The following is a 12,576-nucleotide window of genomic DNA, read 5'->3' as shown; positions in this document are numbered from 1 at the left end:
GGGCGTCGTGGACCCTTCTCTGGAATGAGCATCAGCGAAAGGTGCGCATCCATTAAGCATATCCTTTTCCGAGCTGGAGGAGAAATCTGCCCGGGCCCTGGAATTCAATTACCGTGCTTTATTTATCGATTATCATTGAACTCTCGAACCCCGGGTACCAATTTCCAGTAAATCATAATTTTATGCAAAACAAGCTCCCGATAGGGTCCCGACGGGAGAAACATGCGGCACGGTGCGGCACTCTCGGCCCGGCGCTCTCCGCGGCCCTGGCGCGAATCTACCGGCGACAACTAAACGGACAATTATTTAATTATATTTATTGCTTATTGCTGGCGATTATTGGCCGCTGATGTATGGGCCAGCCAGTGTGTGTGTGATTGGAAGGGGAGGAAGAGTGTGTGGAACTGGTTTATACAACCGAGCATTCGGTACGGTTTAATGATGGACAATCTGACGCAGATCGTCGCTGTCTGGTGTCGATCGGTGTTTCTGGCGCTCTTTTCTTTGTACGCACCAGCTGCCACCGGCCACAAAGGATCTCGGTGTAGAAGCAGAGACGCAGACCGTACGTTTGATTTAATCATGATCTGCGGGTAGGTTGTTGTTTGGCAGGAGACGTGATCCGGAGCGACATCAGTGCATGCGAGTAAGACAACGCGTACCACACTCCGAATTGCTAATTGCAACGGACAGCATTCCTGCTGATGCACTGCTTCTTTTGGAGCGGGGAAACGTTCTTGCACAGACCAGTAACGCACACCCAGGGGGATGATGATGGTGTATGATGATCCATTAGAATTACCATCTTTGCTGCAGAACGGATCCAGCCTTTGCTGGATGGTGATGATCGGTGAGCGTTAAGCGCACATTTATGTGCACCGTAGGACATCAAACTATCTTGGCCTGCTAGGCTTGCTGCGCGAATCTCTGCACCTCCCATCATCTCGGCCGCCGAGCAGCAGCTGGCTGCCGTAACAATTAAACGTAATTTTATCGATTGTAATTTGCTGCAAACGGTTGTTCACTCGCTGGACAATCAACATTAACTTTCCTGCTCGTCTTACGCTTCGCTACACCTTTGCCAGAAGAGCAAGAGTAAAGAGCAGCATCGTCACGTTTTGTTTTATTTTCCACAACCTTGCTGCTTGCGTTTGCGCATTGGACGAGCTATTCTGGAGGGGGAAAAGATCGTATTCGTTGCTCTTCGTACCACCGGCTGTGCCAATTATTATCGATTCATTTAATCGCGGCTGTGCGGTTACGACCAAACGCCCGGTTCTGCCCTGAACGATGGCAACAACCAACCGGGGTTCAGGATCTGCAGTTGCGACAATGTTGCGTCTGTCAATTGCCGTTGACAGCCGGTGAAACTATAATGTTTTGTCATGCAGTGTCATGCATCGAGTAGCTCAATTAGTCCAGTGTGCAGGAGGATGTACAGGCGACATAAAGATCAAATTTTACAAAACCGAACGCAATGCAGATAAGATCCCTTTTCTGGCATGGGCTCTTCGGTATCGGGATAATTGCAATCGTTTAGCTGTGCGAGCGGGGGTAGAATGAAGCCTCTCTAGTCGGCAGGGGATAGCAGATGGGCAATGACCGGTATTGAGTGTCAGGTTGATGTTTATGCTTGGTAGGCAATGGTTCTGACATGGTTACGATGATGTCAAGATCTCTTCGATCCTAAAGAGATTTCGCATAATTAAACTGTGTTATTTCTAGCTTCAAGCCAAACTACCCTTTGTCGCGCCCTTGCAGAGAAACATATGTCAGTGTCTTCTCCACTCCACGGTACTGTTCTTTAATCATGCCATTTTCCCTCCTTTACAGACACGAAGAACTCCGTCGGGCTGGCCGGTTGCATCGAGGAAGTTTCGCACAACGCGATTGCCGTATACTGGAATCCTCTCGAGAGCTCCGCCAAGGTAAGTTTTCCACCAGAGTGCCAAGCTTATGACAAAGGCCCTGTTGTGCGCATAGTGCGTTTGGTGCGATTGCAGTCGGTAACGCGTCCAATTCCCACGAGCGCGCCTCGACCGCCGTGTGCGGAATGTGTGCAACGAAGCAAAAAGAACCGAAAAATGCATTTTTCATCGAAAAAGGAGGTCGGTGCGATGGATCGCGCATGTGAAAAGTATAAAACCCCACTTGGAACGACCGATACACCGATGAGCTGCGAAGGCCATCGTGTCGCATCGGTATCGTCATCGGAAGGGGAACTTCTTGCTCTGTACCACAGTGAACGACAGTAACAACAACAACAAAGCACGAAACACATTCACCATTAAGTGTACATAAATTAAAATAATCTCATTTCCTGTGACTCTCGATGGCGAGGGCTTCTTGGTGGGCCCTTTTTAAAATGGCGCTGGAAGTTCATATATTTCGTTGGTAGTGGCCGAGGTCGGGAAAGCGGGAGGGAATCGGTTTTTTTTATTATTATTATCACCCGTCGCCGCCATTCGGCGCACACACACACCTCGGCTCGTCCCGCCGGCTTTGGATTCGGCTTCTTCCAATTTCCTTCCTGCGCAACTCACAGTGCCGTGTGCGATCGGGTAATGGAAATGATAAATCATAGAAGTAAAAATAATAACATTATTTCATTGCAATATTTATGACGACGATTTGGCCACGTCGAGCCGCGCGGTGCATGGATGGTGGTTGAGCGTCGTCGGTCTCGTTAGCTTTCCGGTGTGTACGGGTTCGTTCGTGCATTCGTGCCACCGGACAGAGTCAAGCGCAGATGATTCCCTGCGCGTTTTGTGACTCTTTCTTTCCGGTTCCGGAGCGGGAATGGGGAGATGAGGGAGGGGATTGAAAATGGAGTGTCGATGCAGAAGCTAATTAAAATCGCTACTGCAAAAGCTATCGATGGCGCAGATCGGTTCAAGAGAAGCCGTGGTTACGGCTCGTGAGAGGTTATAAAGCGTCAGCAGGCGGGCGGGATATTAAAAACGTAAACCGCCCCATTCCGTGAGCTTCTATAGAGGTTGGGTGAATTATTGGAAATATCCGTTGGAGCCATCGGCAAACGGTACATTTATTAGGCAAGTTTGGAAGCTCAAAACTTGATTTGATGTTTGGGAAATTTCCGTCTTCCGAGGCACTAATGAACGGTGAGTCACTCCTTGGTGTGTTGGATCATCGGGGCTTTTAAGCAGCATTTGACCGTATGAATCATCTTTCAGCAATAAATATACATGGAAACCTTGCCAAAGTTTAGTCATCCATGCTCTAATTTTGAATGAAACGATACGCTCTGGATATCAATGTTAGTTTCAGGCGATATTGACACGAGAAGAAAGACATTCGAGCTCTTCCGAATCTCCATCATCCTTCGCATATTAAAATTAGTACGCCCGACTTGCGTAGGTGCTAACTGCCAAAGCTTACCTCCAAAAACCAACAACATTCTAATTGAATTCTGTCATTTCGGCATCAAATATTCGCTCCTGTGACACTCACCAGAAACGTGAGCAGAGCATTTATTCTGAATCAGACATGGAGGAACCAAGAAAACATACGCATAGCGCGATGTGTGTGTGCAACCACTCCCCTTCTCCAAGAACTCCAAGTACTCCAACGAGCGCTAAATCCAAACCCACCAGAACCGTCAACCTTTCGGGACACCCACCAGCGGGGAAGGTTCGTTCTGAGCTTTCCTTGTCGCCTGTCGCTCAAAGCCCGCACGGCCGAAAATGGTTTGATCCCTTGATTAGTTTTTCGTGTTGCATTTCGTGTTGGTTGCGCACGGTGTGCCGCGCGATTGTGTGTCGCGATGTAGTGAAATAAATCTTTCAGCATGTCTGCGTACGCACAAACGCTGCCAATCACCACCAAAAGGGGTAGGGAGGGGGGGGGGACAGGCCGAACATGTGTCCCCTTTGTCACCCGCGGGTTGTCAGATCTGGCTGGTCGTTTGTGCTGTTTGCGCATTCGATCACAGCTCCGAAACAAAATATTTTCTCTAGACCCCAATCGATCACGCCTACGCGCGCGGCCTAAGGCGAGCGCGGAGGGACGATAGGAGCCGGGGAGAGCCAAAAGGGAATCGCAACATTCGTCGATAGACAGCAGCGAGCGGCACATCGGCACATGATCGAAAACTCATACGCGCATTTCATTTCTCGCCGCAGTGTCCGCAGTTTTGAGCGAATTGTCGTCGCTAAGTCCGTGGCGCAGACTTTGCACATTGGGCTTTGGGAGGGGCGGGCATGTTAGGGGTTTGGGTAGTGGCGCGGCTCGGAATTAGATCACTCCGATGCTATCGCGGGATATTGGAGGAGTAGATAGGGGAGAGGGTTTGGAACGCTCGGAGCAAGATTAATTACCGCCCCGAAGACAACACCCCAAAAACGTCAACTTTCTGCTCTGCCCCGGAGTACGTCAAGATCGTGCCAAAAGACAATTAGTCTTCTCCCGAGTTGCTGCCGGCTCGCCCGCTAATCACCCGACGGGACCTGGCGATGGTGATCAAACAGCTGTCCACTGCTGCTGCTGTGGCTGCTAACATTTTTGCAAAGCAAAGCGCTGGAATTTGGACTAGCGGGAAACAAAGTAGAAGTAGTGATGGCTAATCTGCACTATTTAATCGACAGTGGTCGCGGCAGTGAGTTAAGGTCTACCGGTCCTCGCTTCTTGCCAAAGACCTGCTGCTGCTGCTGCTGCATGTGAATAATGTGTTGCGTGTGTTTTGCGCGTTACAGATTCGTCCCCCAGCGCTTAATGCTAATGTGGCTTTCACAATATTTGAAACAATTTATAACGCTTAGCGGAGATATCTGACCCTAACAATGTTACACTCTACCCGCCCGAGAGCAGAAACCGTGTCACTCTGCATGACTTCCCTTGCGCAAAGGAAATCATCGATCTCCTATTGATTGCTGGCTTCTGCATTTCCCAACCAAACCGGGGACCAATGTCAGTAGGAGATTTAGAAGTTTGGGAAGAGAGAAACAACTTACGACAGCCATTTCGCTTTCCGGTCGGGAATAAATATCGCAATGATTAATCGAACTCCCGGCTCCGGTAGGCTCCAGTTTGAACTATTGTGTCTACCGCAAACCCTGTGTGTATGTGTGTTTGCTATTAACCATTTCGGTCCAACGAACTCCGCTGATGGAGGGCCAACGCGCGCAGTAGCAACAATGATAGTAAAAACGCGACACTGCGAGTCAGCCCCCTCGGACACACACACACACACAGAAATAAATCAGCGCACAGTTGACATGTGCGATCCAGCGCAATAACCTCCACGCGCGCGCGCGCACCCAAGTGCCGGAAAGAAGTGTAAAAGTGTCACCAGGCGCGGTGTGTGCGCGGTTTGCGTTGGTCGATCGAACCGCGGCACGTCCGATCGATACGCGGTCGACACGCGGGCATACGGATGACCGATCGGATCCCGAAACGGGCGAACCCCGGCACCGTGAACCCGCGACCGTTCGCCCGATGGCTAGGTTTGTTTCGCGTGGGCTTACGCAGCAGCGCTGTAGAAACCTAGGAGGGACAGACAGAGTTGGCGGCAAGTGTGTTGCGGACAGTGTTTGTGTGGCTAGTTGGCTGGCTGGCTGGTTTGGTTGCGTAGGCATGTGGCACACTAATTTCTTTTCGCGCGCCCGCCGTCTGTCGATGCGTCATGGGAAAGTGGCTGTGTCGCTTCGGGTGATGTCATCCGGCAGACAGCGGCGTGGAAGACTTTTCACTCCCTTCCTATCGTTACGCCATCTAGCGATACGCTCGCGAAGGTAAGGCGGGGGAAGCTGCAAGAGACGGAAATCGGATCGGCAGCTGGGTTCGGAACGGGCGAGGGTTGAAAATTAATATTTCGATTAGTGCCAATGACCACCACCGGCCGGCCTCTTCCGGGAGGAGGGAACACATTCGATGTGTCCTTCAGTGTCTTGTACGCTCTTATGCCCGCATCGCGATACACGATGTTTGCGTTTGGGCGTTTAATACAATCAAATTGTAATCTTTACCTTGTACAGTCTCGCCGTTCCGTTCGCTTTGGCAACTGCGAGCGCCACACGGTAAGGGAAATAAAAACGCTCAAGGTTCCAGTTAGTACACCTTGCACTCAGAGCAATCTCCGCGTCGCACAGCTTCCATTCAATCCCCGTAGAGGGCGCCTTATCCGCATTTTGTGACAACCAATAGCAACGCAGCAGCGAACGAAGCATAAATTTCAATAAATTAATGACCCCAAGAACGCATATCCATCGGATTTAATTTAACAACTTGTAAATGTAGCTCGTTTGGCACATAGTGGTTGGAGAAGCAAAAAAAAACAACCACATCTCGAATCGATTGTCGCAAACGTCTTAATCTATATCCGTCGGCGGAGATTGGGAAAGACACCGGTTGAGGCCTCTCGAGGCATTGCCAACGTCCCGAAACACACGCTGGCGCGGAACCGAAATAAAACTGTCGGAGTGTAATAAAGTTGCTAAAATATTACTAAAACGGAGTTGCGATTTCGCCAGGACCGGCAACCCGGTTGGCAGTTTACCGCCTGCATCTATGCAACACGCTGTTCCGCCTTGTGCGGATAAGAAATGATAAAAAACGGGGTTGAAACGGAGCGCTGGCGGAAGAAAAATCAATTCCACCGCCGCGTGGCGTCTTTCATTCCACGAAGGTGCGTGTTTGTGTGTTACATTTGTTTTACTTTTACTCGACCTTCCTCTTATCCTGCTCCTCCCGTTTTTTTTCAACATGAGGAAGAAGACGCTTGGACGTTCGTACGCATGCTAAAATACGCAAACAACCTACGCGCAACGCAGGCTACTCTCGGCTAATGGGCAAACGCGTCCAAGTGTGGCATCGCACCCTCCCACTGCTACTGGGCCACTGTGCCGGGGTGATGATGATGATAAAACCTCGTAAAAAACGGCTTCTGTCCGTTTTCGGGAACGCCAGTGGACCAGTGCGCGCACCGGCACGCTTCTTTCATTGCGCGGTCGGACGGGACACAGAATCATGTGTCGAAAATAAAGCGATAATCATTTAATTTGTTTGTGTGTTCGTCTGCGCTCCGCTGACGGTGAAGTCCCAGCCGTCGCCAGCGAAATCGTTTTGATTGTTTCGTTTTTGTTGTTGTTGTTGTGTTCAAATTCTGTGCTTCTGTTTTGCTGGTTTTGTCCCTTTTGCTGCGATGCACAGTGGTGATATGCGACAAAATCGTAAAGCAGAGACACACCTTCGTCCATCACTCACGAACGGAGTGATCGGGTGCCGTTTTCGATGCAAATGCAGCCGAAGAAGGTGAAAAACATTCGTGGCCAAAATCCCGGCAGGCATACATTCTGAGCTTTAATAGCGTCCCTTCTGCTTTGGTATGCAGTTGTCCGCTGGTAGTGACAATATTTGTATCATCTCCCGTTTTCTTTACTGTGCTGTGTGCAAATGTCTTTTGGTTCTTGCTTCAGCATTACCATCAGATAACTTCCACCGGTTTCGCAAAAGAGACAAGACGGAAAACGTGACCCAAGAATGTTGAGGTTAGGTTATGGTATCGATGATGATTAAGACTTGGGCGATGTCGCCGGTTTTGTCCTCTCTTGGGGGGGTTTTATTTATGGCTTCATTCCTTTGTGGGTTTTGCCAGCCGTCTCTTTCTTAATTTGGGTGAGGAGCAAACATACATACGATGATTATTTTTCACCCAATTGGCATTTAACTGGTCGAGTTTATGGTGCACTGGGCCATCGAACGCATCGACAGGTTGTGAAGGAAATGTCATAATTAGCTGTGATTGCCGACGAACCTTCCGACGTTGTGGCACGTGGATTGTAGCCTCTCAAAACGGAAAGGCATATTAAAAGTTTGTTGGAAAGATCATGATGGTGCTATAAATTTACAACTTGAAAGCTTCACTTGTGTACAGCATTTAGAAAGAGCACTATATTGACCCTCATATACCACATACAGAGAGGGTGATTCGGTTGTCTCATTTGGAAAATCGACACACACGAAGCGAGGCAGATAGTAAAACCGTTTAACGAGATGAAAGTACAATCCCCTTTTCCGGTGGAATCGGACCTCGGCGACATAGTAGTGTCAAAGCAAACCTTCAAGGGTCGTGTCTAATCGGAGACGATCAATTCGCTTGATCTCGATGCCTGGCAAATGGGGTCAGACCGATCGCATGCCAGCAGCAACAGCAGCAGCAGCAAAAGTCTGATCTCCACCACCATCGTGTTGATCTTTTCTTTTACGATCGCGCCACCAGTACGCGCGGTCGAGGGGGAGGAAAGCTGATTAGATTATTCTTTTCCCTAGATTGAACCGATAAACTGACTGGCGAAGACCGCTGAGTGCTCGCCTCGGTCCTCGGTGTCATGCAATTATCGTTAAACGCTTTTAATAAGCAAACGAACGAGGCGGTTGAGGGTTTTGAGCGCACACGCGGTGACCCAGACATGGGGCAATCACTTCTCTTTTTATCACCGCCCATCAGTTTGGTGCGATCGGTGTCGCTACTCTTCTATGGCGCACGTCACACCGCGTGTGGAAATCGTCCTATTGGCGCGGTTTACCCCCCCATCAGCACCACCGTGTTTGTGTGCATAGATTGTGTGCATAAAACAAACCAACAGCAACAGTGCCTGGACGACGTGCTGCAACGAAGGTTTTGCTCACGTGCAAAACTTTACGCTGCCCTGTTGCCGGTGGGGGAAAGTGCGCGCCAAACCATCCATCTCCTTCGCGACCTCGTGGGGGAAAGAAGGGTTGCGGGCAGGGCGAGTGCGCGCAAGCGTGTGCAGATCGTTTGGGAAATGTTATGCGCAAGCAGCGTGCACCTGATGGCCACCCGTAGGTGAATGGGCGCAGCGGTAACAAGTGGCCAACCATTTATCCCGTACACCGCGCAACTGTCTTCATAAAAATAATAATAATCATCATCATCATCATCAACATTCACGCCGTGGCAGTCGCGAAGATCGTCATTGCGCCTAACGGTGGTATCCCTCCGCGTTGCTTGTTGCTGCTGCGTCGAGAAGCGTCCTTTTTTCCGGTGGTACGCGAGCCTCAAACGCCAGGCTAACAAATCACCTACGCCCAATGATTAACTGCCCATTCCGCTAGCGGAAAATCGCGTGCGTGTTCACGTTGTAGGTGGACAGCTGGGGCTAGAATTCGTTCCGTTGCGTTCTTGGAAAGCTGCGATTTTCCTTGGAAAGCATACCAGACGGCATTGGAATTTCGTGCCAACGCAATGTCCATTTCTACTGCAGAGAGAATGCTTTGAACGTGGATGGTCAGCGGTTGATAACAGGTGTAATGTACCGTAAGCAATAGAATGTACAGTGCAGATTGAATGAGCATTCTCTTTAATTTACATGAGTAATTGTGCATGCGTTTTTGTGTGCAAAGATATTCAATTTTAAAATATAGCCCACCAAACCGATCAATTCAAGAAAACGCGCTTCTCCTTCAATAACGACTAGTCGACACTTCATTTACCCGCTAGAGGGTGTAAAAACAAATCTAACGACTTACCCATCATCTGTCAACTGTCAAAAGCCATGGATAATATTTGCCTACAAACAGACACACACACACACACACGAGACACCCCTACTACTTTGTACGAAATGGCACCACAATCAACACCGCCTACAAAACAAGCAGCGAACCTGCCGTTAGGAAAGAAAGATTAAATTAAGCAAATGCAATCATTCAATCCACCGGCCGATCCGGCCACTACTACTTCTACTAGCGCGTGAGAGAATTCCGCATCCCGCGAGCGGAGGCTGTAGTAATGATGAAGTACCCTCGGAATGCCATCGGCATGTCCATCGCCGGCGTCCGCTCGGTCGTGTTTAACACGACACGATTGTGGCCGGCGGAAACGGGGGGCCGAAAGGTGGTGGATTGCGCTTAAACCCTAGGACAACATTTTGCACTAATCGTTACCACGCAATCGTTTACCGCTAGCCGCTGCCGCGTCCGCTAAAGTTCGTACATTGTGCACACTTTGTACGACAGGCTCGTAGTTGCGCTTTATAACACCACCGCCTGGTGCCCTGTTGCGGCTATCTTTTATTAATTTATTAATTTATATATGTCTTTCTCCCTATCTCGCTATCGTTCGCAGATCAACGTCGCCGTCCAGTGCCTGAGTACGGATTTCAGCAGTCAAAAGGGTGTTAAGGTAATGTATCGCTCTGTTCGATCGGGTTTGGGTTGCAATTATAATTGCGCTTGTCTCGGCGTCGCAGAGTAAAAACAACGATCCTCGTGATGGAGAGGAAAGATCAAATGCAGACCAATACAAAAAAAACGCTCTCGCGCAGCACCAGAATCCCTAACTCACGCAATCGTCTTCATCATCCGCTTTCAAGACGCTCGCGATCGTTTGCGGCGTGATAGGTTAATTCGCTGCCTCGATTGCTTGCTTTGGTTTTAAAGGGTTTATTTTTTTTGTTTTACGTCTCATCTCCACCCATCATCCCCTGCTCGGGAAGACCTCGGGTGCCGTCATAATGCTCATAATTGATTACTTAGCCCAGTCATGGGACCGCTCGCTCGCTAGCTAGCTCCCTCTGTCGACATCTTCGGGATCGATCGCATTTGAACGAGCGCACTAGGTAGGACGGTACGGAATGGGTGTGGGTCCGGCGACGCCTTTCAAGCGTACATCATCCACCCAGGCATCCAGAGAGATCGATCGGCTTGTGGCAAGTGGAGCTATCGCTAAGCGATGTATTATTATTATTTATTTATTTTCCCTTTTTTCCCGCTACCGACGAGAGGAACTTCCATCTTTTCCCATCTACCTCATCAGCCAGCCTATATCAATCTATAAGGCGTGCCAGGTGCCGCCGTTTGTGCACTTTCACGCGTTTTCACCGGAGGGGGGATGCCCCAGTCTTTATTTTTTGTCTGCGCCCATTGCGAAGATGTTTTAGGATCCGCAGCCGGGCCAGCCAGGGGTTGGGTTGAGCAAAAAACCGTACACTACACACGCACACGCCCCAGCTTCGGGGTCGCTTTCGCTGACAGGTTTGAATGATTGAGTAGCGGGTAGTTAGTTACCGGCTGTCATCATGAGAAGATGGTTTCTCTCCATCTGCTTCCCTCTGCTTTTGCACAGATGATGTTTGCTATGTTTTGAAGAAAATGAATCGCGCGCACAAGGAGAAGGTGAGAGTGTATGTTTGCAGCAACCAATGCTTTGTGAAGGTCCAGTTTCAATGACCATCGAATCGGCGAGGCTAGGCGCCTCAAGGAGTAAGTGCTGCCTTCTTTAAAGCCTTAAGCTCTGCCGAAGGCTCTGCCATGTTGCCGTACTGTTCGCAAAGGTTCAAGCCGTACGTGAAAATGGAGCGAAGCAACGATCGTGAACCATCTCTCGTTCTCTGCTCGCGGGTTGGATCATTATCATTATATGATTATTTGTTCATCATCGGCAAATTACGTTGAAATTGATAATGAGCAATTACGTGTTAGGTGCAGCAAGTACTCGCGCACGGTTCGCGCAATCCCTCCCAGGCAAAAGGGGAAAGAATGCCGAGAGAGAGATAGAGAAAGAGTGCAGGCAAAAAAGGGAGTATAATTTATGACCCATAATGGTGGGGGCAAGAGGGTCCCTACTTACGCGTGCACTCATACATTCGTGTTCGTGTAATGTGAGATGGTATAACGAAGCGTCACTTAATCTTGGACGTAGAGAGCTTCTCGTGGTGTAGGGTTTTCCTAAAATGCGCCATAACTAATGATGATCATATATTTTTGAATGAACCTTAAATAATCCATCCTCCCGCCGCACTCGGCGGTGCCGCCATCTGCTGGCAATAAATGAGTGTCTTATTGAGAATGTGTGTTCCCGCGCCACACTCTATGTGACACACAGCCACAGCTTTATTGCAGCTAAACCACCACTGCGTCCACCCCAAATGAATTGCGTCGAATTAAAAGCGACCATCAATTCCACTTGACATTTTACTGCCCAGTTGTCTGTCATTATTCAAAGCCCACAAAGCCTATTTGAAAATGGCCGTATAAAATGTGCTAATCTAAGGCCCCCGGTACCAGTACCAACACCACCACCACCTAAGCTTACCATGTTTGGCGTTACGGTTCCGAGTTCGGGATGGTATTCTGTTGGTTTTGTTCACTGTTTTTGCTTGCAAATTGTCCCAACCGACTTTTTTTTTCGCAGTCACTGGAACACATCGCCTACAGTATTCGCCAGTGTAAGCATAAAACAAAAAAAACTTTTAATCCACCATCTTCCACTATCATAATCCGATCATTTCCGTCCCGATTGTCCGGACGGCTGCTGCTGCAGGCAATCGTATAATGAAGCCATCGCTGTGGCCATGAAACGGTGCGGGGCAAGCAAAATGTCAGAATACGTCGTTGATTGATCAATACATTTTTCTAGTAATTAACGACAAGATTAAAACTTTCAATACTGTTTTGCGTTTCGATCGCGTTTTTTTGCATTTCGATAAGCACCGAGAAGAAGTGGGAAAGATACACATTGCGCCTACTTTATTGTGGAGCGGTTGGTTAAGCGGAAGAAGCAGGCAGAGGGCAGCACCACAGTCACTCAAATATGAA

At 49.1% G+C, this 12,576-nt stretch overlaps 1 protein-coding gene across 6 annotated transcripts in view; it reads left to right on the top strand.

The window, feature by feature from the left end:
• LOC120953224 (protein grainyhead) overlaps nt 1-12,576 on the top strand; it is a 186,055-nt gene that overhangs the window by 149,779 nt on the left and 23,700 nt on the right. For all 6 annotated transcript variants that reach the window (XM_049607582.1, XM_049607581.1, XM_049607580.1 and 3 more), the window contains 2 exons: nt 1,834-1,928; nt 10,106-10,162. In XM_049607582.1, the coding sequence (XP_049463539.1) occupies nt 1,834-1,928; nt 10,106-10,162 (152 nt within the window). The remainder of the gene's footprint in view (nt 1-1,833; nt 1,929-10,105; nt 10,163-12,576) is intronic.

Source organism: Anopheles coluzzii, chromosome 2 (assembly GCF_943734685.1).
Source record: "Anopheles coluzzii chromosome 2, AcolN3, whole genome shotgun sequence".
In the NCBI taxonomy this organism is placed as follows: domain Eukaryota; kingdom Metazoa; phylum Arthropoda; class Insecta; order Diptera; family Culicidae; genus Anopheles; species Anopheles coluzzii.
The sequence above is the reverse complement of the archived record's forward strand: the minus strand, read 5'-3'. Positions and strand labels throughout refer to the sequence as shown.